The sequence below is a fragment of the Lissotriton vulgaris genome, chromosome 4_1 (assembly GCF_964263255.1).
Source record: "Lissotriton vulgaris chromosome 4_1, aLisVul1.2, whole genome shotgun sequence".
Lineage (NCBI taxonomy): Eukaryota > Metazoa > Chordata > Amphibia > Caudata > Salamandridae > Lissotriton > Lissotriton vulgaris.
The window spans coordinates 1,087,869,599-1,087,894,028 of NC_141691.1; the positions used below are offsets into that span (position 1 = coordinate 1,087,869,599).

General features: G+C 46.8%; 1 protein-coding gene across 2 annotated transcripts in view; it reads left to right on the forward strand.

Moving 5' to 3' along the window:
• The window catches only part of LOC147722897 (TGF-beta receptor type-1-like), a 1,593,949-nt gene extending 1,570,285 nt beyond the window's left edge, over nt 1-23,664 (forward strand). For both annotated transcript variants that reach the window (XM_086965305.1, XM_086965306.1), the window contains one exon: nt 22,558-23,664. In XM_086965305.1, the coding sequence (XP_086821431.1) occupies nt 22,558-22,683 (126 nt within the window). In that variant the 3' untranslated portion in view covers nt 22,684-23,664. The remainder of the gene's footprint in view (nt 1-22,557) is intronic.
• Nucleotides 23,665-24,430: the final 766 nt, after the last annotated feature.

A 24,430-nucleotide genomic window follows, 5' to 3' on the forward strand; every position in this document is an offset into this window, starting at 1 on the left:
TACAGTGCACTATAGGTGCCAAGGGCATAGGTGCATCCAAGGCCTACCAGGGGCGGCAGCATAGCTTTTGCCACCCCTGGCTGGTTCTTAAATTGACACAACTGGCTGATCACTCAGCTGGGGCAAGTTGGTGTAATCACCTCTTGCTTAGATATAGTATACCTATATCTAAACCTATATCTGGACACATAAAAACCTATAAGTCACTCCTATTGCAGGCCTTATCAATCCTGGAGGCAGAGTGCTTGGCTTAACGTGAGATGGTGCTCGAGCATGAGCTGAGCCTGTCTGCAGCTGTCGGGAACAACTCCCTAAGCTGTTCCGGGATAATGCCATACCATATACTCTTAAGTGCATTATAATCCATCGCGGTTATGTGCTAACTTTGGTTTGGCTTTATCAAAACATGTCGTGTAAGGTATCATACGATTTGGAATACTATCCCCTCGACAGTCCAGTCGACGGGGATAGCATTCCACCCTTCTAGAGGGAGAAGACATGTTACTTTACTGAAACGCGGTTGATTTCTAAAAGAGCCTCAGCATCACAAAATGGATGCTGCTGCCACCGACACAAGTCTGGCCTCCTGCTGCTGACCGAAACTTGGCAGAGGAGGCCTGGACAAAGGGTTTCCTGTCACAGGGAGGTGCTAAACCACACCAGTCAGGAGATAGTGTATTGGGGCAAGGAGGGCTGAATGAAACTAGACAGTGCCTGGGGCGCACAAGGCTTCCCATTGTATAATACGGTCAAACCGGTTCTGGGGCACACCAGCCCCAGTCCCAGTGCGACCCTGGACAAAGGGAAAGGGGTGTAACCACCCCCTTCCTGGGTCCCACCCATAGGAGGGACCTAGCAGGTAATCCAGCCCCCTAGATTGGTATAAGAATGGGAGCAGTGCCAACGCACTCAGATTATCCTAACTGAAAATTATGAAACGAAACTCTGGACCCTTCGACATCCTACTCGACGTAGAAGACTGAAGAATCTCCCTTGTGGTGAAGGAGTGACCACCCTGTGCAAACAGGCACCATCCAGCACCTTGATGTTTGCTTTGTTGCAGTTCCCGCAGGAACTCGAGCGACCGAGATCGACAAGACCCAGCGTGCTTGCCTTCTAACAGCCCGATCCACAGTCCCTGCAGAGCTGAGACCCGTGGAGGCGACCTGAAGCGTAGGGCCCGCCATCTGGGAAATACCACGAGGCGCTGACTGTGCAGCATCCGAGGCCCCCCTCAAAGCTGTGCATTGGGGTTTGAGAAGCCCCAGCCCTGAGCCACTCTTGAACCGAAGCTCACCCCTCTACACTCACCGAGTGCTGCGTGGGGCCCTTCTGCATCTTTTGGCTCAACGCGTTGGTCCGGTCACTTGCCTGTTGGCTTGTGGCCCCTGTACCGACGAACCTTGAAATCTAACTTGTGAGTCTGGTTGCTCCAGACTTGCCCTCGCTCCCCTGAAAAGGAGCACCCGCTCTGACCCTCCTGGTCCGAGTATTAAGCGATCTTCGAATCCTGCGTGGGTTGCGCTTGCCAAGAGTTGTTTGCTCCATTCCGGAAGCCGACACCGCCGACAGCGAGAGCCTGCGTGGGACAGCTCGTGATCCACTCCTGGACGCCCTCGGTGCCCCAGAGTCCACGTGGCAGCGGAGACAAGCTTCCCGTCCTCGACCTGATTGCGCCCGACATTGCCTGGTTCCTTCCTGGTTCCACCCTTGTCACTGCTGAGTGACACAGACTCTGTCCCCTCTGCTTTCAGATCATCTATATCTTCGATCCGCCCTTGGATCACACCGGACACTTCTCTTCACGACGCCTGCAGCATCTTCATCCTCCGGCACCATCAACCTGCGTGACGAAACCCGACACTGCTTCGCACCTGTGCACCCGCTTCCTGTGGGTGAGGTAACTCAGCAACGCCGGTGCTCCTGTACTGGTACACACCTCTAGTATATGTGTCTAAAGTTTCATCCTTCTAGGTTGAGCAGAAGTCTCCTTTTACAGTAACTTTATAAACTTTACGCACCATTGACATTGCATTGGTGCATGTGTGTGCTTTAAGCGCTGCACCCGAATCCCGCGGGCTTTTCCCGACTTCAGCATTGCTAGTCCTGACTGCTCCCAGCGATTCCCTAGGCCCTAGGCCTAACCACTGTTCGATTGGTAACTCTTATACCACTTTTTTAATATATGGTTTGTGTGGCCCCTGGGCCTCATCCATAATTGTGCAACGTTTATATGTTTAACTGTGCTTTTGTTTAAACGCTTGTGCCTCTGCACTCATAAAGAGTACAGAGGATTATTCTAGTAATAAATACATATATTTTTATAATATATAACTTGTGTGGTGTCCTTTCATTTGATATTACAGGATTGTGATTGGTAAAACAGCTTGCTTAACACGACCTCATGAGTTAAGCCTTTAAGGCTGCTTAGTCCATGCTACCCTTAGGATAGCTTGTCTATAAGGTTGACTTACAACCATCACCATAAGGGATTGTTTGGACTGATACAAGGTGCCCCCAGAATTGGAGACATCATATATCACGCCAACTTCTCAAAGTCTATCAATGAGAAATTGAAAAGATTTATAGAGGAAAGAAGCAGAAGTAGAATGATCTAATGCAGAGAAAATGGGTTGAGATATAGTAGGGATATCAGTATTAACGGGTAAAGAATGAATATATTGAACAAGGATAGGGCAAAGTAAATCATACTGTGCACAAGACGACGAAAGAAGGGAGAATTGAGATCTGAGATATCCGAGAAGGGAAGAGGTTGATCATGAGAAAGAAGTTTAGAGATCCATCGCAGACCTTTGGAATGCCAAGACTTCCAGTATATGGCACGATTACGGATTCAAATATGTTTATTGTGCCAAATAGGTTGGAGATTATTGGAGCTAAAAGAGGGATAGGAGGAGGATAGAAAAGGGAGAAGAAGATTATGAGAGTGCGAAATAACAGGGTTACGAAGAAAAGACACGCTGGAAGAAAAAGAAAGAATTTCCCGAAATTCAAAGGGATTGAAGAAGGAAGACTCGATGTTGAGCCAGAGAGGGGAATAAAACGAGCAATCAGTGGAAATCCATTGAGCAGCCTGTTTCAAAGAGAAAGCACGATGGTAGGTTTTAAAAACAGGGAAACGAAGTCCGCCATGAGACTTATCCTTTTTCAGAGTAGCAAGAGCTATACGGGAACGCTTGTTTTTCCACAGACATTTTTGCAGAGTAGAGTCAATCCTTTTAAAATAGTAATCAGGAATGTAAACAGGAATCATGGAAATGGTATATAGAACAAGCGGTGATAGCATCATTTTAATAGACTCAAGGCATCCCCACCAGGAAAGGAAGAGAGGATTCCATCGAGTAATAGCTGAATCCAATTTTTTCATTATAGAGTCAAAGTTTATTTTAAGAGTATCCGACAAATGGGGGGGGCGAACCAAACTCCCAGGTATTTGGTCGTAGAGGGTTGCCAAGAGAAACCAGATTGCTCAAAAAGATGTTTTTGGCAAGACTTATTTAAAAGAAGGATTTCACATTTGTCCACATTGAGACGGTAACCAGAGACGTGAGAGAAAGAAGAAACCTGTTGAAGGAAGAAAGGAAGAGAAGACTGAGGGTTAGAACAATATAAGAGAATGTCGTCAGCGTAAACTGAAAGCTTAACCTGTTGGGAGCCAAAATGAAACCCAGAAATATTATCAGCAAGCCGGATCTTGGTTAAAAAAGGTTTTAAAGCCAAAACAAATAATAAAGGGGACAAAGGACAACCTTGCCTAACACCTCTGTGTAGTGAGAAATAATCAGAAACCATACCATTAGCAAAAATACAAGCTTGAGGACCAGAATAAAGCAACAAAATAAGGGAAATACATTTAGGTGGGGAACCAGCTCATCTAAGAGCTTGAAACATAAAATCCCAGCTAATGAGATCAAAAGCTTTCTCCGCATTTAACGAGATAGCGGCTAAAGGATAGTTGAGCGAAGGAGCCTTACTTAAAACATTTTTTAAAAAACGCGTGAATTATCAGAAGAAAGTCTCCCTTTAACAAAACCTGATTGTTCTGGACCAACTAAAATCAGGCAAGAATGGATCCATTCTAAGAGCTAAAATCTTGGCAAATAGTTTATAGTCTGTATTACCAGAGAAATAGGGCGATAGTTTTTGCAAAGAGTATTGTCTTTACTATCTTTGGGAATTAGGCAAATCATAGCTTCTTGGAATGAGCCGCGGGAAGAGCCGGAGGCTATAAAGGACTGATACAAAAGTAAAAGATTTGGTAGGAGAAGAGAAGCAAAATGACTGTAAAATTCCATGGTAAAGCCGTCAGGACCAGGTGCTTTCCGCGACGTAAAACGGAAACAGCATGCAAAATTTCAGCAATTGAAATATCCAAATCCAAAGACCCAAAGTCAACATGTGTGGAAGGGGGCGAAGGTATAGATTGAAAATAAGAAAGAAGATCAGCCGAATCTGGGACGGATTCAGGGGTGTAGAGAGTTTGGTAGAAAGAAACAAACTCGTTTAGAATGTCCTTGTCTTTAAATAGAGCAGCACCAGTAGGACTTTGAACAGATTCAATTCTAGTACGTTCCTTCCTTACCTTCAAGTAGTTGGCCAGCAATTTCCCCATCTTATTCTGCCCTCTATAATAACTGGAATTACATTTTCAATAAGAAATTGGAGGCCGCGTCCGTAGTCAGTTTACTAAAAGTGAATTTGGCATCAATAAGTTCTTTAAGGGAGGATTCAGTGTTGGATTGATAATATGTGTATTCAAGAAGTTTAATCTTAGTAAGAAGTTGTGTCGATTTGGCTTCCAAGAGCTTTTTCCTGTGTGAGACAAAATTGATAATAAAACCTCGAGCAGCTGCCTTAAAAGAATCCCATGCCATAACAAAGGGGAAATCTGGGGTGTGGTTAATCACAAAAAATTCAGTGGCAAAATCAGTAAATTAAGTACAAAAATTGGAATCGAGGAGTAAGGAGTTATTTAACCTCCTTCGGCCTGGATGCGGGTTAAAAGGAATGAGATCAATATCCACATGAACGGGAGAATGATCTGAAATTGAACTGGAACCAATGTCAGAGGAAATGGCATGTTGGGCTAACAAATTACTGAGGAAGAGGTAATCTATACGGGATTGGGAATGATCGGATGGGGAATAGTAACTATATTCTCGAAGGTCAGGATGGCATAATCTCCAAATATCTACTAGAGCTTTATGATGAATGGAAGTAGTAAATTGAGTGTGCATTTTGGACATACAAAATTTAACTTTGGAATTCCTATCAAGTATGGGGTCAAGAACTTGATTACAGTCACCACCTAAAACAAGGTAATCATCATTAAGTGAGTACGGTTTTCCGGAAAATCTTTAGGCCAAAAAGATTTATCAACACCAGTAGGGGCATAAACATAAAATATAACTATAGGGGGGAGGAGCTTCGCGGGCAACCAAGATGACCGCGTGAGCTCGGAGCTCCGAAGACCCTCCGATCCTCCGTACTAATCCTGTCACACATCCTCTCAGAGTTTCGTGAGATATTGAAGATGAACCGACGCTGACACGGATCCCGTTGTCCGATTCCAAATCCGACATTCCTAGGTGAAGTTACACCGTGTGGAAATTTGCGGACTGCAGGGGACCGTAACATGAGCCAGGGCCTGTGATTGCGACAGTGCCAGACGGAGGTGACGAGGCACGGATCTGGCTGCTCCGGCTCCCAACGGAGCTAGCGTAGTGGCGGAGTGAGCGCATACTGGATGGAGTGCGGGTTTGATCGTCCCAAACGCAGGTGAACTGGTGAGGCCCGTTGTGTTGACTGGCGAGGTGGCCCGGAGATCAACCATGGCTGGCAAGGGTGGCGCTGACAAAGCACAGCCTCGGGTCAGCAGGAAGACTACGTATTCGCAGTCGAACAACATGGAGCTCTACGCTCAGCCGAGGGGCTCGCCTGGTGCCTCAACGAGACCCAAGGACCCGCATCGGGAGGTGTCGCCCGAGGTTCAAGAACCCACGCTCCGCGACATAATGGGCGCCATTGAAGGCATGAAGGCCGAGATGCACCAGCAGCACGAAGTGATGGCGCACAAGGTGGACACTCTGGCGATTGACATCAACCTGATCAGAGCGGACCTGGGCAAAACGAACGAGCGAGTTAAGTCGCTCGACATTAAGACCTCTAGCCTAGTCACGGACGTCTCGGATTTGCAAACTGAGGTCCGCAACTTGAAGTCGACCAACAACCTTTTTGCGAGGAGGCTCGAGGACTATGAGGGTCGGGCTAGGCGGCAGAACGTCCGCATTATTGGTGTGCCGGAGGGGGCCGAAGACTCAGCAGTGGACCTCTTTGTTGAAGACCTGGTCCAGAACCATCTAGCCCCTAAGGGACTTAGTAAGTTCTTTTCCGTGGAGCGAGCGCACAGGATGCCTGAGGGTCGGCCAAAGGAAGGTGCCCCCCCAAGGCCTATCATTGCCTGTGTGTTTAACTTTAGGGACCGTGACTCCATTTTACAGGCCTCGAGGAGTGGTGGGCCTCTGCAGTTCCAGAACGCTGCCATCAACTTCTTTCCGGACTTCACCCAGTCCGTGCAGAAACGGAGACAAAGTTTCATGGGAGTGAAACAAAGGCTGCGGGACATGGGCATGAAGTACGCTATGTTGTTTCCTGCTAAACTACGTATCGAACATGGTGGCAGGGCTTTGTTCTTTGACTTGCCGGAGGTGGTCTCAGACTGGCTTGATACCTTGCCCCAGCGACGTGAAGACACTGAGGAACGATCGGAAGAAGCCACTGGCGGTCAAGACCGGCAGGAATGAGGATTTGCTATAGGATTCTTTTTGGACAACGGGTTTACCATCAGCTGTCTGGTTCGGTAATCCTGTACTCATAAGGGGGCTTCCCCTGTACTTTTCTATTTGGAGGATGGGGGGGGGATAGGATTACCTCCTTTCTCCTCGGGGGCTTTTCGTAGATTAGTTTTCTAGGGGCGACAGGCACACTGCAAGTTGGGTGGGCTATTTAGTCTGATGCAGGGGTGCAGGGTGGGGGGTGGACGGGTTCCTTGTTTTTGTTCATGGGTTGACTTTTGTTATTCTCTGTTTCCCTTTTGGCAAGGCAATTGGCTGTATGTTTCAGTTCGCATAATGGCAGTGCCCGTCGAGGGCGGGATGGGTGGGGATTTCGATGATGGGGGGTAGGAAATTGAATGTTCTAAGCTGGAATGTCAACGGGCTGGGGGACCGTATTAAGAGGGGTATTGTACTGCAAATGTTCAAGAGGTGTGTGCCGGATGTTATACTGTTGCAAGAAACGCATTTGGTGGGGAACACATGCTACGCACTCAATAGAAAGGGTTTCAAGATGGTGGCACACTCGGGGTTCTCCTCGGGCTCCCGGGGGGTGGGGATAATGGTGCGCTCGACCCTCCCCCTGGAGATTGACTCGAAGGTGGTCGATGAGCGAGGACGTTACGTCGCAGTCACGGGGAGGTGGGAGGGGCGTAACTTGGCTCTAGTTTCGATTTATGTCCCCCCTGGGTTACAGACGGACACCTTCAGAGATCTTGGGGGCGCCATTTTAGGTCTTCCCGAGGGGTTGCTTCTTTTGGGGGGCGACTTCAATGCAGTGGGTTTGGGGACGTTAGATCGGCACCCATCCAGAGACCTTCGAGGTGCGCAGATCTGGCTTCCTGACTTCCTTGACACCCTAGGACTTGTTGACTGCTGGAGACTGCGGCATCCCACCCAGCGCCAATACTCGTTCCATTCAGGGGCTCACGGTAGCTTCTCCAGGATTGACTATGTTCTTACATTAGCGGCCCACGCATCGGCGGTCTGGGAGGCCAGATTGATGGCGCGGGGCATCTCGGACCACTCTCCGGTCTGGGTGTCCTTTGATTTTGATGTTGGGTCGGCCGAAAGGGTGGCTCCGATAAACCCGTGGTACTTTCGTGATCCCAAGACTCGTTGACTCCTGGCCAAAGCCATGGAGCTCTACTTCTCCGAAAACACGGGCTCGGTCGCCTCCACTGTCTTCTTATGGGGCATTCAAGACTGTCCTGAGGGGGGAGGCGTTCTCCCTTATTGCTGAAGTGCGGAGACGCAGGGACGTGGATGTGGTGACTATCGAGTCCGACATAGCGGCAATTGATGCTCAGTTGGAGGCCGGCCCGATGCCGGATCTCCTTCACCCGCTCTCGCTTAAACAGTCAGAGTATCGCGCCACTGTTACGGAGGCGGCGAAGGCCATGGGTAAGGAGCAGCAGGGGCGGATCTATGAGGTCGGGGACAAAGCCGGTAAACTTATTGCCTGGCTAGACAAGAAGGAGTGGGCTAGCCGCGTTGTCCCGGAAGTGTTGGGGGAAGGTGGCGTGGCTGTCACCGACCCCAGCGCCATTGCCCTTGCCCTTGCCTTCGTGGACTACTTCTCGTCCGTTTATACCTCAACCTCCGAGATGTCGAAAGAGGACTCTGATGCCTTATTGCGAGACATAGAGGTCCCGTGCCTATCGGATACTGAGAAGGAAGATATGGATAGAGACATCGCGGTGGACGAGATTGCTCAGGCGATACGCTCCCTGCGATCCGGCAAGGCTCCAGGCCCCAACGGTATCCCAGTGGAGCTGTACAAGATTAAGCCGGACCTCGTCGCTTCGTCATTGCGGGCTATGTTCCTTGAGGCGCGGGAGTCTGGTGCCCTTCCCCCCGACCGGAGGCTGGCCACCATTGTGGTCATTCACAAGGAAGGAAAGCCCAGAGATTTGTGTCGGTCGTACCGTCCTATCTCGCTACTGAATTCTGAGCCCAAGATCTTGGCTAAAGTGCTAGCCAACTGGCTGGTTGGAGCAATAGCCGATTTGGTGCACCCGGACCAGTCGGGTTTTATTCCACACCGTAACACCGCCCTCAATCTGAGAAGACTTCAAGGAGCCCTCGCGAGGGTCGGCACCCTCCGGGAGCTGGCCATCTTGGCGTCACTTGACGCCACGATGGCCTTCGACTCCCTTGAGTGGCCATATTTGTGGGCGGTGCTGGAGAAGTTTGGGTTTGGTCCGGGGTTTATTGGATGGGTTAAGCTCCTGTATGCCAACCCGCTTGCCAGGGTGGCGGTTAACGGCCGCGCATCGGCTCCATTTGCCCTTAGTAGAGGCACCAGGCAAGGGTGCCCCCTGTCCCCTCTTTTGTTTGCACTGGCACTGGAACCTTTGGCGGCGTGGTTGAGAGGGCATCCGGACATAAGGGGAATCAAGTGGTCCCCGGGTTTTGAGGACAGAGTGTCTCTGTACGCAGATGACATTCTCCTGTACCTCACCTCGCCGTGTATGTCCCTTATTGTTGTGTGTGACGTCCTGGGTACCTTTGGTAGACACTCGGGACTCGTTATTAACTGGTCGAAGTCCCATTTATATGTCCTGAGGAGAGAGGTCCCAAGACTCCAGCGGGACTGTAACATACAGGTTGCGAGACAGGGGTTCAAATACCTGGGCATCTACATCTCTGCTGACCCCACGGTGCGCTACACGAACAATTTGCTCCCCCCTCCTGCGCGCCTTCGGCGTGATGTGGAGGGATGGCGGAAGTTGCCGCTTTCCTTGCTCGGACGGGCGGCATTGTTTAAAATGATGTCCCTACCCCGGTTTCTTTACGTACTTCAGAATACCCAGGATCTGGTCCCGTCGGGATACTTCAGAGAGGTTGAAGGCCTCCAGCGGGCCCTGCTCTGGGATGGCAGGCCACGCATCGCTATTTCCAAACTGACTCTCCCGTGGTACGACGGAGGGATTGCGTTGCCTGACATCCGTAGGTATTATTGGGCGTCTCAATTGGTGGCCATTAATCACGGATTCTATGGGCCAGCCGTAAATCCGGGCTTTGCCATGGACCGATGGCTCCTGGGTGATGGGAAATACTACAGGGCCCTGTACTCTAGGTCTCTGGATGGGAAAATGACAGGTCCCACTAAAACGTCGGTTCACATTTGGAGAGCGGTGACAAAGGCACAGGGATGGAAGGGCAAACTTACAATGGTGACTTCACTCTACAACTCAGATCTGTTGGGCAACTTGTGGCACACAAAGGGGTTTGACCGATGGGACCTGATAGGCATCTCCAGGGTGGAAGACATGATGACCAGGGGTCAGATCAAGACATTTGAGGCACTTCAGAGAGAATTTCAGCTGGGGGAAAGGGAGTTCTTCAGGTACGCTCAGTTAAAACATGCCCTCCTGGCGGTTACACCGGAAGGTGAAAAGATCCCCGAATCTTCCCCACTGGAGGACAGGTTGTTGGACGGCTACGTGCCCGACAGCGCTATCTCCCTGACCTATGAAAAACTCATTAACGTTCGTACGGACCTTCTGTTAGGAGTGCGAGATCAGTGGACCCGGGATGGGATTGAGCTGGACGACGAGGATTGGCAGTGCGCGGTCTCGTCCCCGAAGGAGGTGGCGATCCCGGCCAGACTGCGACTCGTGCAACTGAAAATCTTGCATAGAGTTTACGTCACTGGCCCCCGACTGATTCACATGGGTCACTCTGAGGATGGTCTCTGTAGACGGGGGTGTGGTCCCCTAGCGACATTCATGCACATCATATGGGAATGTAGGGTGGTGGCTGCATATTGGAGGCGTATACACACAGTGATGGGTGAAGTGACGGGAGTTGACTTGCCTGCGAAAGCCCGGCGCTGTCTATTGAATGTATGGGGCCCTACGGACTACACAAGTTCACAAACTCAATGGGTCACCCTGGGCAACATGGTGGCTAAAAGGGACATTGCACAGAAATGGGGAGCGGCTCTGCCCCCTACGGTAGAGATGTGGAAGGCTAACATGGACTGGTGCATGTTCTGGGAAAAAACTGTGTATGTTGCCAGGGGTAGCCCAAAAAGTGGAATAAGATTTGGGGGCCCTGGAATGAATATAGAGGTGATATTTGCCTCCCGCCGGACGTAGCGCCCTTGGAGGAGCGACTGTCCCCTTTGCCCCTGATTCCGGCTGCTTAGCTATGCACAATGTCCTGACTCCTCCCTCCCCTCGAAACCCAAGCATGTGACCTGTTCCTGTATCCTATTTTCTATATAGGCCCATCCTGCCCTGAAGTAGGACGATGCCGTACTCATTTCTTTTGCCTTGCCATTCGCACCGTTATAGGTGCTTTTCCGTTGTTATACTGTTTCCTTTCTTCATTTCATAATATAAAATAAACCTCATGTGATTCTGTACTGTATTCTGTGTGCAGCACTTTACACTGCAGAGAGTCTTGCTGCCAAGCCTTCGGGATGTATGGCTGAATAGCTGTGTACTATTGTGTTGTAAATAAAGGTTTTCCAAAAAAAAAAAAATAACTATAGGAATCTTATCAACAAGAAGTTTAACAATCACCCAGCGCCCATGAGTATCATATTCATGAGAAATAAGAGAAACATTTACCTTTTTATGACAGAGAATCACAACACCATTTTTCTTACCTACAGTAGGAGAATGAAATACGTGGCCCACCCAACATCTCTTAAGCTTAGAGGACTCAGTGCCAGAGAGGTGGGATTCTTGAAGAAGGGCAACATCAGTTTTAAGCTTAGCAAGATGAGACAATACCTGCTGCCTTTTAATTGGATTATTCAAACCTTTATCATTCCATGTAGTAACTCTGAATGTAATTCAATAAAAAAGCATGAACATTACAATTATACTTACGAAAGTAACCAAGAAATAATGAAGAGAAAAAGTGTAAAAAGAAAAGAAATAGATCAAAAGAGAATATAAGATGAAAGCGAAGATGAAGGCGAAGAAAAGAAGGAAGAAAGAAGATTGATGAAATGAATACTGAAGAGAAAGGAATAAAGAACAAGAAGACAGTACAATTTAAAAACAGACAACTGAAAAACATACTTACGGGAGCAAGCGAAGAACGAGGGTGACGGCGCCAAAAAACGATGACAACAACAACGAGAGCAATCACCAAACATCCGCTACAAAAACTTCAAGAAATCGCGAAACTAATGTGAAACACCGGGAGAGGTAAGAGGAATGTGACATCTGTAAAAAGAGAAAGAAAAAATAATACAAGAAGAGGAAACATGGAATCAGGATATAACTAGTCAAAGGGTAAATATAATGGGTAAATATAATGACAATCACTACAGGACCAACATAACGAGGACATAGCCACAGGACCAAACTCTATAAAGTCTAATTAAACATTTCTGGAAGTGTCCATAACATCTGTTCCATGATGACGAAGCAATTCTTGTAGAGCCACTGGGTCCTCAAACGTGGTAGTCTTGTCTTTATAAGTAACCTTGAAGAGACAAGGATGAAGCAGATCGTATCTGGCGTTGAGAGCTCGCAACTGTGGACGCATAGCTAGAAACTTTTTCCGATGATCAGCTGTGGCTTTAGCTACATCTTGTGACAGGAAAAGTCGATGACCTTCCCACATAATTTGTTTTTTAGCTTTAGCGGCTGAAAGTACCTGTAAAAGATTAGTATATTGTAAAAACAACATAATGACACCTTGTGGTTTGTTAGATAACTTGGGACCAAGTCGATGAGCTCTTTGAATGTTAATGGAAGACAAAGCAGGTGAATCCGGAATATTTGGAAGAAAGGACTGGAAAAAAGCAGTAGGGTTTGACCCCTCCGAAAGTTCGGGAAGACCATAAAGGCGAAGATTATTCCTGCGATTTCTATTTTCCAAATCCTCCGCCTGCCGTTTAAGTTGAAGTATATCAGCCTCCACAGAAGAGATACGAGAACAGGAGGCCTGAAGAGACTCTGTTGATTGTTCTATAATCAGAACACGAGAGTCCAGGGATGAGCATCACAAGGGGAAAGGTCAGTTTATGTCTTCTGGGCCCGTGTGTGGGACCTGGGGAGGTTCGCATATATAACCCCTGAATTAATTCCAGCCGGACCAAATTTCTCCCCATTTGCGGGGGCACCCCCTTGTCGTGTAAACAGTTTTTTCTTGTAGCATACACCAATCCATGTCGCTTTGCCAGTCCCGCAGAGTAGGTGGATTGGGGGCCCCCCAGAGTCTCGCAATGTTTCTCTTAGCCACCATCTGTCCCAGGGTGACCCATGTCCTCCCCCTCGATGTCAGGTCAGTGGGCTCCCAGATGTTTAGGAGTAAGCGCTTGGCCTCAAGACGAATCTCGACCTCCCAGACTTCCTGCATACACTGCACCACCCGCCTCCAGTATCTTTGCACTTGTAGACACTCCCATAGTATGTGGAAGAAGGTGCCTACCCGTCCGCAGCCCCTTTTACAGAGCCCATCACCTCCCCTCCCTATTGCTGCTAGCCCTGGCATTTATTATTTTACAAATTAAGCACTGCTAAGGCACAAGAACATTCTTTTTACTTGGAATTAATTGAAGACACACTGATCCACAACTAACACCTCTCTCTTTTCTAAAATAATAGATACAAAAGGACAGTGAAATAACGAGGCTAGAAATAAAAAATAAATCGCTCAAAGTTTCATACTAACAATTATTAAAGTTTTTAACATAAAAGCCATACAGAATAAATGGAACAGTCCCCTGGTATGACTGACATTGTACCCTCAATGTTTAAGCGCACAAAAAAGGGGCATGCAACGAGATGAAGCACACGTGCAAAGTGGCTCTATACCATACATCGTAAAGATCATACAGCACAACAATTGTTCGGGCGACCTCTAGATGCATAGACAGGCAGTACGAGAATCATGCAATGGTCCAGCCCATCCGGTCACTTCCCAGGGATACAGGCTAGATTAGCTTCACCCCCACCTGACATTGGATTCAAGCACTCTGCCTGTGCAGTAAAGCTAACCCATCAGACAAGTCTTCCGCAGACTGTTAACTACCATCTGCTTATAACTAGACATGCCTTTCTTTTTATTGTTTTTCTGTATTGTCTTTTCACATAGGTGCTTTGCCCTCAAACCCCATGGTGGCATTTGGGAACAATTCATTTTTCTGCCGTCTTCTTCTGATTGTGAATGGAGGATAGTTGAAGCAGTTATATACTCTGATGCACTGGTTTTGACCTTTTTATGTTTTCTTCTGCGTGTGGTTTTGTAAATAGGTTAGTCTGAATGGTCTTTCAAGGGACCCTTGGCTTCTCTAGTTAAAAAGCTTATTAGCGTTTTCTTTTTGAAGTGCCCCATGGCCCTAATGTTTTCCGCTTTCACTGAAGTTTGTTTTCAAATCACAGTAAAACACTTCAAGTTTGCAAATATGTAATACTTATACAATATTCTCCATTGTGACCTTCTCCATTCTGCCTCCAGCAACCATGATAACAAGTTATTTCTCAGGACGCCATGGTTTTAGGATGTTACTCATAGATCCCCACCATTGAAATGTAAGTGGCCACCACCACATAAGAGACTTTTCAGAAAATCACAGCTGTATAGCAGAAGTCACAACTGGGCGGTGTGTTCGTAGTTTTTATTTGTTTGGTGTTAACTCCAAAACTGTTTGCCGTATACACCGTTATATTTATTTCTATTTTATAGCGTCAATAAACATTAGGGGGCTTAGACATTAGACGACAGCTCACCACGATAGAAGTAGCATTGGCCGCACGGCTGTGAAAGAGACACCGCCGCTCGGCCGTGAAAGTGATCGATGGTGACACGGCCGCGCGGCAGTGAGGCGCGCTTTGTGGTGGGGAAGGAGCAGTTGTGTGTGTGTGTGCGCGCGCGCTTAATGAGCGTGACGAGGACAGCCATATGGTGCCTCTGCTCGTAATCGCGCGACCACGCACATAAACGCAAGCTGTAGGCCGGCCAGGTAGCATATTTTTGAGCCCTTGCTAAAGGTCTCGCCAGAGCAGCGCATGCACTGGGTCAGGCGAGACCTAAAAATGAGGGATGTGCACAAGACTATTAGGTCGTCCTAAACATCTAATAAAAAAGAACGGGATGTCGACATGTTACAGCCAACTTGTGCCCAACTCGGGTGGGTGGCTTTCCTCTGGACCAAAGTTATGTAAATGAGATCCTCACTATACCTGGTGGGACTATTTGTCCCCCTGAAACTTAGTTTTTGGGTGCAATTTGCACATGCCTCTGGAGTAAAATCTTCATAGCCCCTAGAAAATAAACAAGGGGGGGAGAAAACAATGTAACCCCTGTATTTATATACTCTGATCACTTAGAAGGAAAAACAATGTATTGTGCCTTATGAAAGGCAAACACGTTAGAATGCATTTTCAATAGTGTACTCAATTAATTCACTTATATAACAATAACAAGGGGGCAGACAAAGGATCTGTGGACAGTGTGTGTGTCTTTTGATAAAAATGCACCTGTCTAATATACTATTTACAATTGACAGCAACTTGTGTAAGTTACTCGCTGGAGATTCTAGTTAGCGTTACCATTCGGGCATACATCATGTAATTTTTAACACAAGGTTTACCATTTACCTGTATCAAAAAAGAACTTGCTCCCCTCATAGCCCGGGCAGAAGAAATATGCTGTAAAGGAGTTATAGAAGAATCAGATTTGCATTTTGCTCAATATATTCGCAATGGTGAAATCACAAAGCGAAGAAGATATGTAAGGGATAGCACGTACTGTAAAAGATAGTACTTAGTTGTGAAGCCACTCTACAAACTTGCGTGTTGACTGTGCTAACAGCGTATCATTCAATGCTGTATACAAATAAAGGGCGAAAATCGAATCAGTCCTCCAATCATGATAAAATGTGCTGTTTTTAAAGTTAGGAGATCGGCAAACTTATTGAATTTTTTTTTGTAAACGCATCGGGGGACATGATCTTCTTGGGCTGGGTGCGGACTTGCAATTGACAACGCTATTAAGTATGCACTGCCAGACATATGTGATGATAATTAAGCGCATTAGAAGCAGTTACTCAACCTGCCGTATGTCACATTGACTACTTAGAGAGGTGGAGAGAGGGGTGAGGCAGGGCTGTGTCCTTGCCCCTTCTTATTCTCTCTTCATATAAATAATGTGGGTGCAGTGCTCGCAGCATTGTCTAAAGATCTTCCCCAAGTGTTAATGTTAATTTTTTTTTATTAAGGGCTCGTTCACCGATTGGCTTCATGGTGCTGGTTCTAGAAGGTGCTAGTGCTGAATCGGGAACAGTTATTCATAGGCCTGGGTGTACAGCCAGGTTTTGAGAGATTTCTTGAATTTCAGTAAATCTGAACTAGACCTGATTTCCAAGGGGATGGAATTCCACAGTCTAGGCGCTAACATTGCAAACCTACTTCACCCTTGTCGCTTCAGCTTAAAGGTAGGAACTGCCATAAGTTGGAGATAAGCCGAGCGAAGGTTACATGAGGGGGAGTACCGTGCGATCAGACTGTCTATAAATCCAGTACCCTTGCCTTGCAGGGACTTAAACACCAGACAACCAACCTTGAAGGCTCAACGTTGAGGAATGGAAAGCCAATGCAGCTTCCTGAGAAGGGGAGAGGCATGATGCCACCTAGGTTGATGATAAATCAGTATGGCTACTTGGTTCTGAACCATCTGTAACCTTTTTGTGAGCCCAAGTGGTAGGCTCAGGTAGATTGCATTGGAGTAATATAGGTGGGATAGAACCATGGCTATCACAACCTGTGTCAGAGCCGCTTGGTTAAATAACCTGCTTATTTTTATAAACTACGCAGCTGAAAAAAGCAGGAAGAGATCACTGAGCCTACATGAGTTTTCAGAGCTAGATCGTTGGATATTGTAACACCAAAGCTCTTGGCCGATGCAGAGGGGATAAGAGTGGGTCCTAATTCGATTGGCCAATAGTGTGGGCCCCAGAAATTCTGGCTCCCACCTGTCAGGACTAGTTCAGTCTTCCCTGGATTTAATTTTAGATGATTACAATCCATCCAGTGAGAGATAAACCACATCGTGGACTGGAAATGAGAGACAGATTGGGGCGAGTTGTCAATTGTAAAAAGCAGTTATAAGTCATCAGCATAGTTGAAAGTGACCACTTTCCTTTCCTTCAGAGACCTGATCAGTGGGAGAAGTTAGAGATTGAACAAGTGTGGGGAAAGCGAGGAGCCCTGTGGCACCCCACATGTGGATTTTAGCTTGGGGGCCATAAACTGGCCCAGACGGACTGCCTGGGAACGGTTTTCCAGAAAAGAGCAGATCCAGTCAAGAGCTGTGCCAGCATTCCTGTCACGGTCCACCAAGATCTCGTGGTCGACCGTGTCAAAGGCGCCGATAGGTCTAATAACACCAGGGCCTGAGTAGTGCCTCTATCGGCCTTCTCCCGTAGGGAGTCCAGTACAGCTGTAATTACTGACTCCGTAGAATAGGCAGGGCTGAAACCTGCTTGGTGTGGGTCAAGGAAATGTGTTTGTTCCATATGGTTGGACCGACATTTTGCCACATGGGCCTCTAATACCTTGGTCCGGGACGGGAGCAAGGAAATGGTGCGGTAATTTGACAGCGTCTGAGGGTCCGCTCCAGATTTCTTCAGGAGGGAAATCATAACTGCATCTTTGAAGGCCTTAGGTACGCAGCCTTGGGATAAGGAATTGTTCAGGAGAGCAAGAGCTGGGGCCGGGAGGGCAGTAAAGATTTCTTTTAAGATGTGTGGAGGGCAGCAGTCCATGGGGGAACCCGATCTAACTTTGGACAGCAGGTTGTGAAAAGTCTGGACATCGATAGCCGGAAAGCATTTGAGGGAACAAGGGTTCCTGAACCTGGAAGACAGTTTTGTCCCGAGTAGTGTGTTTGAGGATACTTGCTTTAATAGAGGATATTTTTTCAATGAAAAATTATTCAGTGAATCACAGAGAGCTTGGGAGGGAGTGGGCCTGTTTAAGACTCTATCAGGATTAGACAATTCGTCGACAATTGTAAAAATTTCCTTGGCTTGGTTATTAGCGGTTAGGTTTCTGGAGGAGAAATGTGCAGCTTTAGCATTTAAGATGCATTTTTTGTATTGCCTCATGGCCGTGGAATAAATAAGTTTGTCTTTGAGTAAGTAGTTCTTCCTCCATTTTCTTTCCAAATGGCGGAGGGCACGTTTTTGTAATTGTTGTTCAGGGAAAAACCACCTCTAAACCTCGAGGCGGTGAGTCAGTCTTATTTTTTTCCAGTGGGGCATGTTTGTTCCTGGCCTCGAGTAACCAGGCTGAGATGGATTCCTCCTGAAGGTTAGCATCTGAAAGAGACATGTTAGTGATCATTCCTTATGTAGAATATCCCTAGGCGTCAGACTGGATCCGGATTTTTTTTTGCGTAGCAGTACCCATGCCCGTCGGTAGGCGTCGTCTGCGGCTCCGCGTCCGTCGTTGGCGTCGTGGGCACCGTGATGACGTCGTCGGAGTACTTAGACGCCGCCTCCACGTGCTGACGTCAGTTCTTCTTTTTTCCGTGCCAGCAAGCGCAGATCTGGAAAAAGTTGTACCCTAGTCCATTTTTGACTAACTTTTTACGATCCTTTTTGATCTACTTTTGAAGTCTCTCGACTCCGATGGTGCCGGTAGGGATTCCCAGGTTCAAGCCCTGCGCCGACTGATGTCGGTTACCGACCCCCATCGCCGGTGCCTGCACTATCTAGACCTGGACCACGACGACAAGTCCTGCTCCGACTGCCGGGCCCTGACGTCTAAAGCTAGATGGGAGCGGTCCCGCAAGTGACTCGAGCTTCGGTAGTCCGCCCCACGCCACTCGAGGTTCCGGTCCGTAAGGAGGTCGAGGGACTGGTCGCGGGGCCGGAGACACCACAGTTCCGGGAGTCGTCATCGGTCTTCGGGCTTGAAGTCCTCAGGTAAGAGGCACAAGAAGTCAGAGAGGCACCATCGCTCTTATGACTAACCCCCCCCCCCCGAAGGCTCGCGCGATGCGGCCGGGGGTTCGGGTGACACCGCCCACGCAGCTCCGTCGGAGCTGCAGGTGTCGCGGCCTGCTCCATACCCGCCGGTCCCTGGGCAGAACGCGACACCGGGGGAGATTGATGACTTTCTCATGGCCATGAGGTCGCTCACTCCTCTGTGGGGTTCCGCGGCGCCTTCGGGCCAAGCGGTCCCGACTGGGTCCCCACGCGGGCCGGGTGCTTCGGCACCGGCGCCGTCGGGTGCTTCGGCCCCCGGCGACTTTGGTCTCGACGCCGCAGGGCCCCACTGGATCCGGATCCGGGTCGCCGCCGGTCGACCTCACGACCTCGCCGGCGCCGACCCAAAGGGTGTAGCCCCCGACACCGTCCCAGTATGACGACGTCCCTGGTCCTGCCCTCGATTCGGGTCTGGCGTTGGAGCGGTGCCGCTCGGTGCCGCATTCGACGCCGCTTGGAGATTTCTATTTCTATGACCCGGCCCCATCCTTTGAACCCGAGTACCAGGCGATGGGTGACGAGGGGAATTGGGAGGGGTCTGAGGACCCTCTGGCACGTGAGTGTCAGTCTTCTGCGGACTGGACAGGAGAGCTTGGGGATGCCAGTGGTCTGGACACTTCGCCCAACACTGGTTTTGTCTCCCCTCCTAGCGTGGCTACGGAGGAGGGGGCTGCCTATAGCGTGGTGCTGATGAGGGCGGCCAAGGCCTTGGGTCCTGAGCTCCCCGTCGCGGCCGTGAGGACTAACCTCCTCACTGAGGTCCTTAAACCGCAGGCAAGCTCGGCCGAGCCTCTGCTGCCGTTTAATGAGGCCTTATCAGACGTTCTTCTGGGAACTTGGTCCAAGCCCGCAACAGGTCAGCCTGTGGATAGGAACGTGGCCAGGCGCCACCGCCCGGCTACGGACGACCCTTGCTTTCGGTCTACCCACCCCACCCCCGAGAGCCAGGACATCCAGGCCTCTAATTCCCAGACCACATTCCCGTCGGCTCCCCCCCGACCGAGAATCCAAGAGGAACGAGCAATGCGGGAAGAAAGCATTCTCATCCCTGAGTTTAGGATTGCGGTCAGTCAACACCGCATGCCTCTTGGGCCTCTACACCCACTCTCTGTGGGATACGGTCGCGGATGTGCTTCCAGAATGCCCGGTGGAGGTCCGGGCTAAACTCGGCCAAGCCCTTGTGGAGGGTCGAGATGCGGCGCGTTATTCCATTCGGTGTCGGCTGTGGATGTTCTTCAATGACGTGTCAACTTGTTTAAATAAATATATGCTGTTTATGTTCTTGCCATTTGGATTGTTTTGAGTCATGATGTACTTGGGAGATTAAAATACATTGTTGGCCTTTGTTGGTCAGGTAGTAGTTATATTGGTGCTGTGCTCTGTTTTCTACGTTCTAGATTGTTTGTGCATGGAGGAAATTTTCCTTTCTGCACAAGGGGGCACAGGGGGACACTGTGGATAGCACAGTGTTAACATTGAGCATGCTACATGACAATTTGGTTTATACTTGTGCAATACGCTAACAGAGGTGCTGTTTATTCATTTTGCTACCACTGCCATCATATTGATATTACGTTTTATATTGATTGACTACATAGAAAGACATCCTGGTAGAAATAGAAAAGCTGCTAAAAGGACAAGTACATGGGAATATAAACTTATTCTGTGTCTAAAATGTATCTTTATCCACCTGTCGAATTTTTCTAAATTTTTTATTGAAAGATAGAACCATTCTGTGAAATTATTACCCACACTTAATGGTGACAAATCTTGATCGGTCTATCATATCATGCCTATATTATTGTACTGTGAGGACAACTCGGTGTTCATTGTAAACTGCCCTCGCACTGACCCTAGTTGGTCACAAGTTGCCTGAAACATATTGACCTCCCGTTCTTTATTATTAGATGTGTAGGACGACCACTACTGAGGAAAGCGTCAGGAGGGCCTTACTATTATTGGCACCTAATGAAGAGACCCTAGGGATGTCTTCTTCGTCACCTCCCTTCCAGGCAGCTGATCTTTTTCTCATATTTTCTTATACCAGACCGAATAGCCTAGTCTAGTCTAGATCTTCCTGGGATTGGTTTGCAGGCCCCAGTATGGTATTGCTTGGGTATCTCATTCAAAGGTAAGGAATCTGAGGTAAGACGTCTCTATCAGATGAATAAGTTACTTACCTTTGGTAACACCTTATCTGGTAGAGACAAGATCTAGCCGCAGATTCCTTACCGACTCACCCACCCTCCCCGCTCTGCGAAATGATTCTCCTTATCTTTCCAGATCCTTTCTGTACACTCTTGTGCCTTTCATTGATAAAAAAGAAGAAAACATAAATGTAAACTTTTTCCAAAAAGAAGATCCTTTTTGGACACACAGTTTCCATAGCAGTTACGATACGTTGCACCGCGGTGTAGCATCGGAAGTAGTCATGGAAGTCACGGACGTCAGCACAGCTGGGAAGGTCTTGTATTGGCTCTGTTGACGTCACATCCGGTGGAAGTTGTCGTCACGGAGTCACTTGATGCCCTCAAATGACGTGCAAAGGTACTGCTGTAGAAAAGATTCTGGATCCAGTTTGGCGCCTTGGGATAAGTCAAAGGTAAGGAATCGGTTGCTAGATCTTGTCTCTACCAGATATGCCATTACCGAAAGTAAGTAACTTATTCTTTTAGATTGTTGTTGAGTCCAAGATGATCACAGTCTTTGCGGAACTGAATGTAGTCTCCTTTACGCACCAAGCGAGAATCAAGCCATTTCCATATTGGATTGGATTCGATTAATCAGGAACCTAAAGGCTAACAATTATCAAAAGCTGTAGAGGATGGTGAGCAGCAGCATGTCTTTGGTCTGTACATATTAGGAAATGACTGGTGGCCATGAGACTAAGCAAACTGTGGGAAGATCATGGACAGGTAGGGCCAGATACCGCAAATATAGTTAAGGAACGGTATTCAGCTCTATTAAGGGAGACTAAGAGTGGGAGTGTGCAACCCTGTGGCTTAACAGACTCCCATCTTGGGTCTAGGACTGAGGTAGGATATAAAGACTACCAGAATAAAAAGCAGCCTGATCAAAGAAGGCGGGCATACATCTTATTCACACCAGAGATATTCCCAACAAGGAGTCACTATGCAGCTGCTTTGTAGGGGGGGGGGGGGGGGTGGACTACTCTAATCCACCTGTTACTGTTCTGCACAAATGTACTTCTCTTTTTAAATTACATGGGATCAACAGTATGACAGATGCATTTGCATTATGTAATAAAATAGATAGGGAAGATATCTTTAGCAATGTTTCAGCCTTTTTATGGGGAACTTGGCTGGTCGTCCAACAATTGATTGAAACATCTAAAAACTCATCAGAGATAGCGCCACGAGACTAATATGAAGTTGTTTTCAGACTGATAAGCCGTGGATTGATTTTTACTTGTTTTAAAGCCTAAATGAAGTATTTTATCACCATGTATAATAAAGCATATGTTGATTTTATTTATATCGGTATATGGCACACTTACGTATATCATTTTCTTGCACTTAAGTAGGAAGTTCATTTATGTAGGGCTTGTGAAGGACTATTATATATCTGATCTTAAATTTATTGCAAGGCTTTTATTGGCTGTTAAAAAAAAAATCGATTTTTTTATATATATATATATTTCACGTTACCTGATCATAGCGATAAGGAGAAACGTTTTCCTTTAATTCATTTTGTCTTTCTTTGCTTTTCTTGTTTCAGGCATTACGTGTCATGGCTAAGATTATGCGGGAATGCTGGTATGCCAATGGAGCAGCTAGACTAACCGCATTACGTATTAAGAAAACTTTATCACAGCTCAGCCAACAGGAAGGAATAAAGATGTGAATATGCGTTGGTACCAATCAAGTTTCGGGACTTTAAAAGTAAATTGTTCTACCTCCAAGAGAGGACAGAAGATTGTGCTACATTTTGGAACATCATAGGACACCAGTTGCTATTTCCAGAGAGGGTGTGAACATGTAAATAATGGCAAGCACCTTTCTAGAGATTTTGCAACACCCAAACCTTCTTTTTTACAGCAGACATAATTTACAAAAAGATAAATTGGCTGTCTTTAAGATGGTGAAAATGAGAATAATATATATTTTTACAGCAGTAGAGATAGTTTAGCTAAATTAGACAAAAAATGTATAAAGTGGATTGCTGTTAATCAGTCGGTAAATTCTTACTATTTTAGAACATTATGTATTTTTAACATAACTTTAAAGTTATTAGGACTGGCACCCATCATGATTACGAAAGTGTGACCTCTTATGACTTGGAGAATATATTTGATGCAGTTGTATTTTGTCTGTTGTATTTTAATTATATTTTTATGCTTCACTATGGTTCTTAGTACAACCTGTGCCACTTGCATCTCTGGATCTTTTTAATCCTGATTTTTTTAATAGGTAGCTAGGCAATGTATATAGTTTCAAGGAAATTGAAACATGAACATTATGTGGAGAGCTGGACTGCTCATAGTTTAACTTAATACACATGAACTGTGAACAGAAAACATATAACTCGATAAATGTTATTCACTCCATAATCCTTTCCTGTTGCGATTGTGTTCAAATTAATTAATACCAAATATTTGTTTTCTGAAAAATGTTGGTGCACTTTCTGCACACGAAACAACCACATTTTAAAGTTCATTAATTTAGGCATGCCAATGAATATAAGAGATGAGTACATCTTGCATTTAGTTTATTTGTTTCATTAACTTGCTACCTCATTGATGGATGAAAATGTGCCTCTTTATGCTTTAATTAATTAAAAGGAGAACCAGTGCACAACTGGCACTGTGCAGTTTATGCAAGATAAGACACTGGGCATATGTTCCCACAAATTATTGTTGCCGCATTGACCAGCGTGACTAGAATTTGTGTTGAGTTTCACACATTATTTTCAGGTTTTCAGACCTATGGGGCTTTAGCTTCTGTTTCTTTTCAAATATTCCAATTTAATTGCAGTTCTACAGCTGAATCTCAAGCTATTACTTTAAGAAGACATTTTAGTGCCTGGCCCTAGCTGAATTTGTATAGTTTGCCTAGAGAAAAAAACATTTATTCAGCCTCATACATGCCTATTTCGCATTAGAAGTGGATTAAGATCCTGAAGGAATTGCTTTTGAAAATGAGAGATACAAGTTCTGGTCAAATCTTTAAAATATGTCAGTAGCTTCAAAAAACCATCTTTGTCTAGCATGGACCCAACATTGAGCTTTGTACAACAGCTGTGATAGGACCACAGTACTGCTGAAAAGATCTTAACCAAAGTTTTGGGTCATTCTACCAATCATTCAGACTGCTTCTGCTAGACATGCAGATAAGCTTCATGGTAGTTGTTTGTATGATGGGAGAAAAGGGTGGCGTTCTTAATATTAAACACCCTCTTTTGAATTATTTTCACTACAATCCTGGTCAATTTAATAGGTTGTAGATTAGCTAGTACTGAATTCTCGTATGCGGGTCTCCCATTTGAAAATGATAACATTAAAATAAGTGATTCCACTCCAGTAGTGCTCGATGTGAAGTAGGCCCACTTTTACATACCATTGCTCTGCTTGATTAGTGAAAGGAAGACTGCT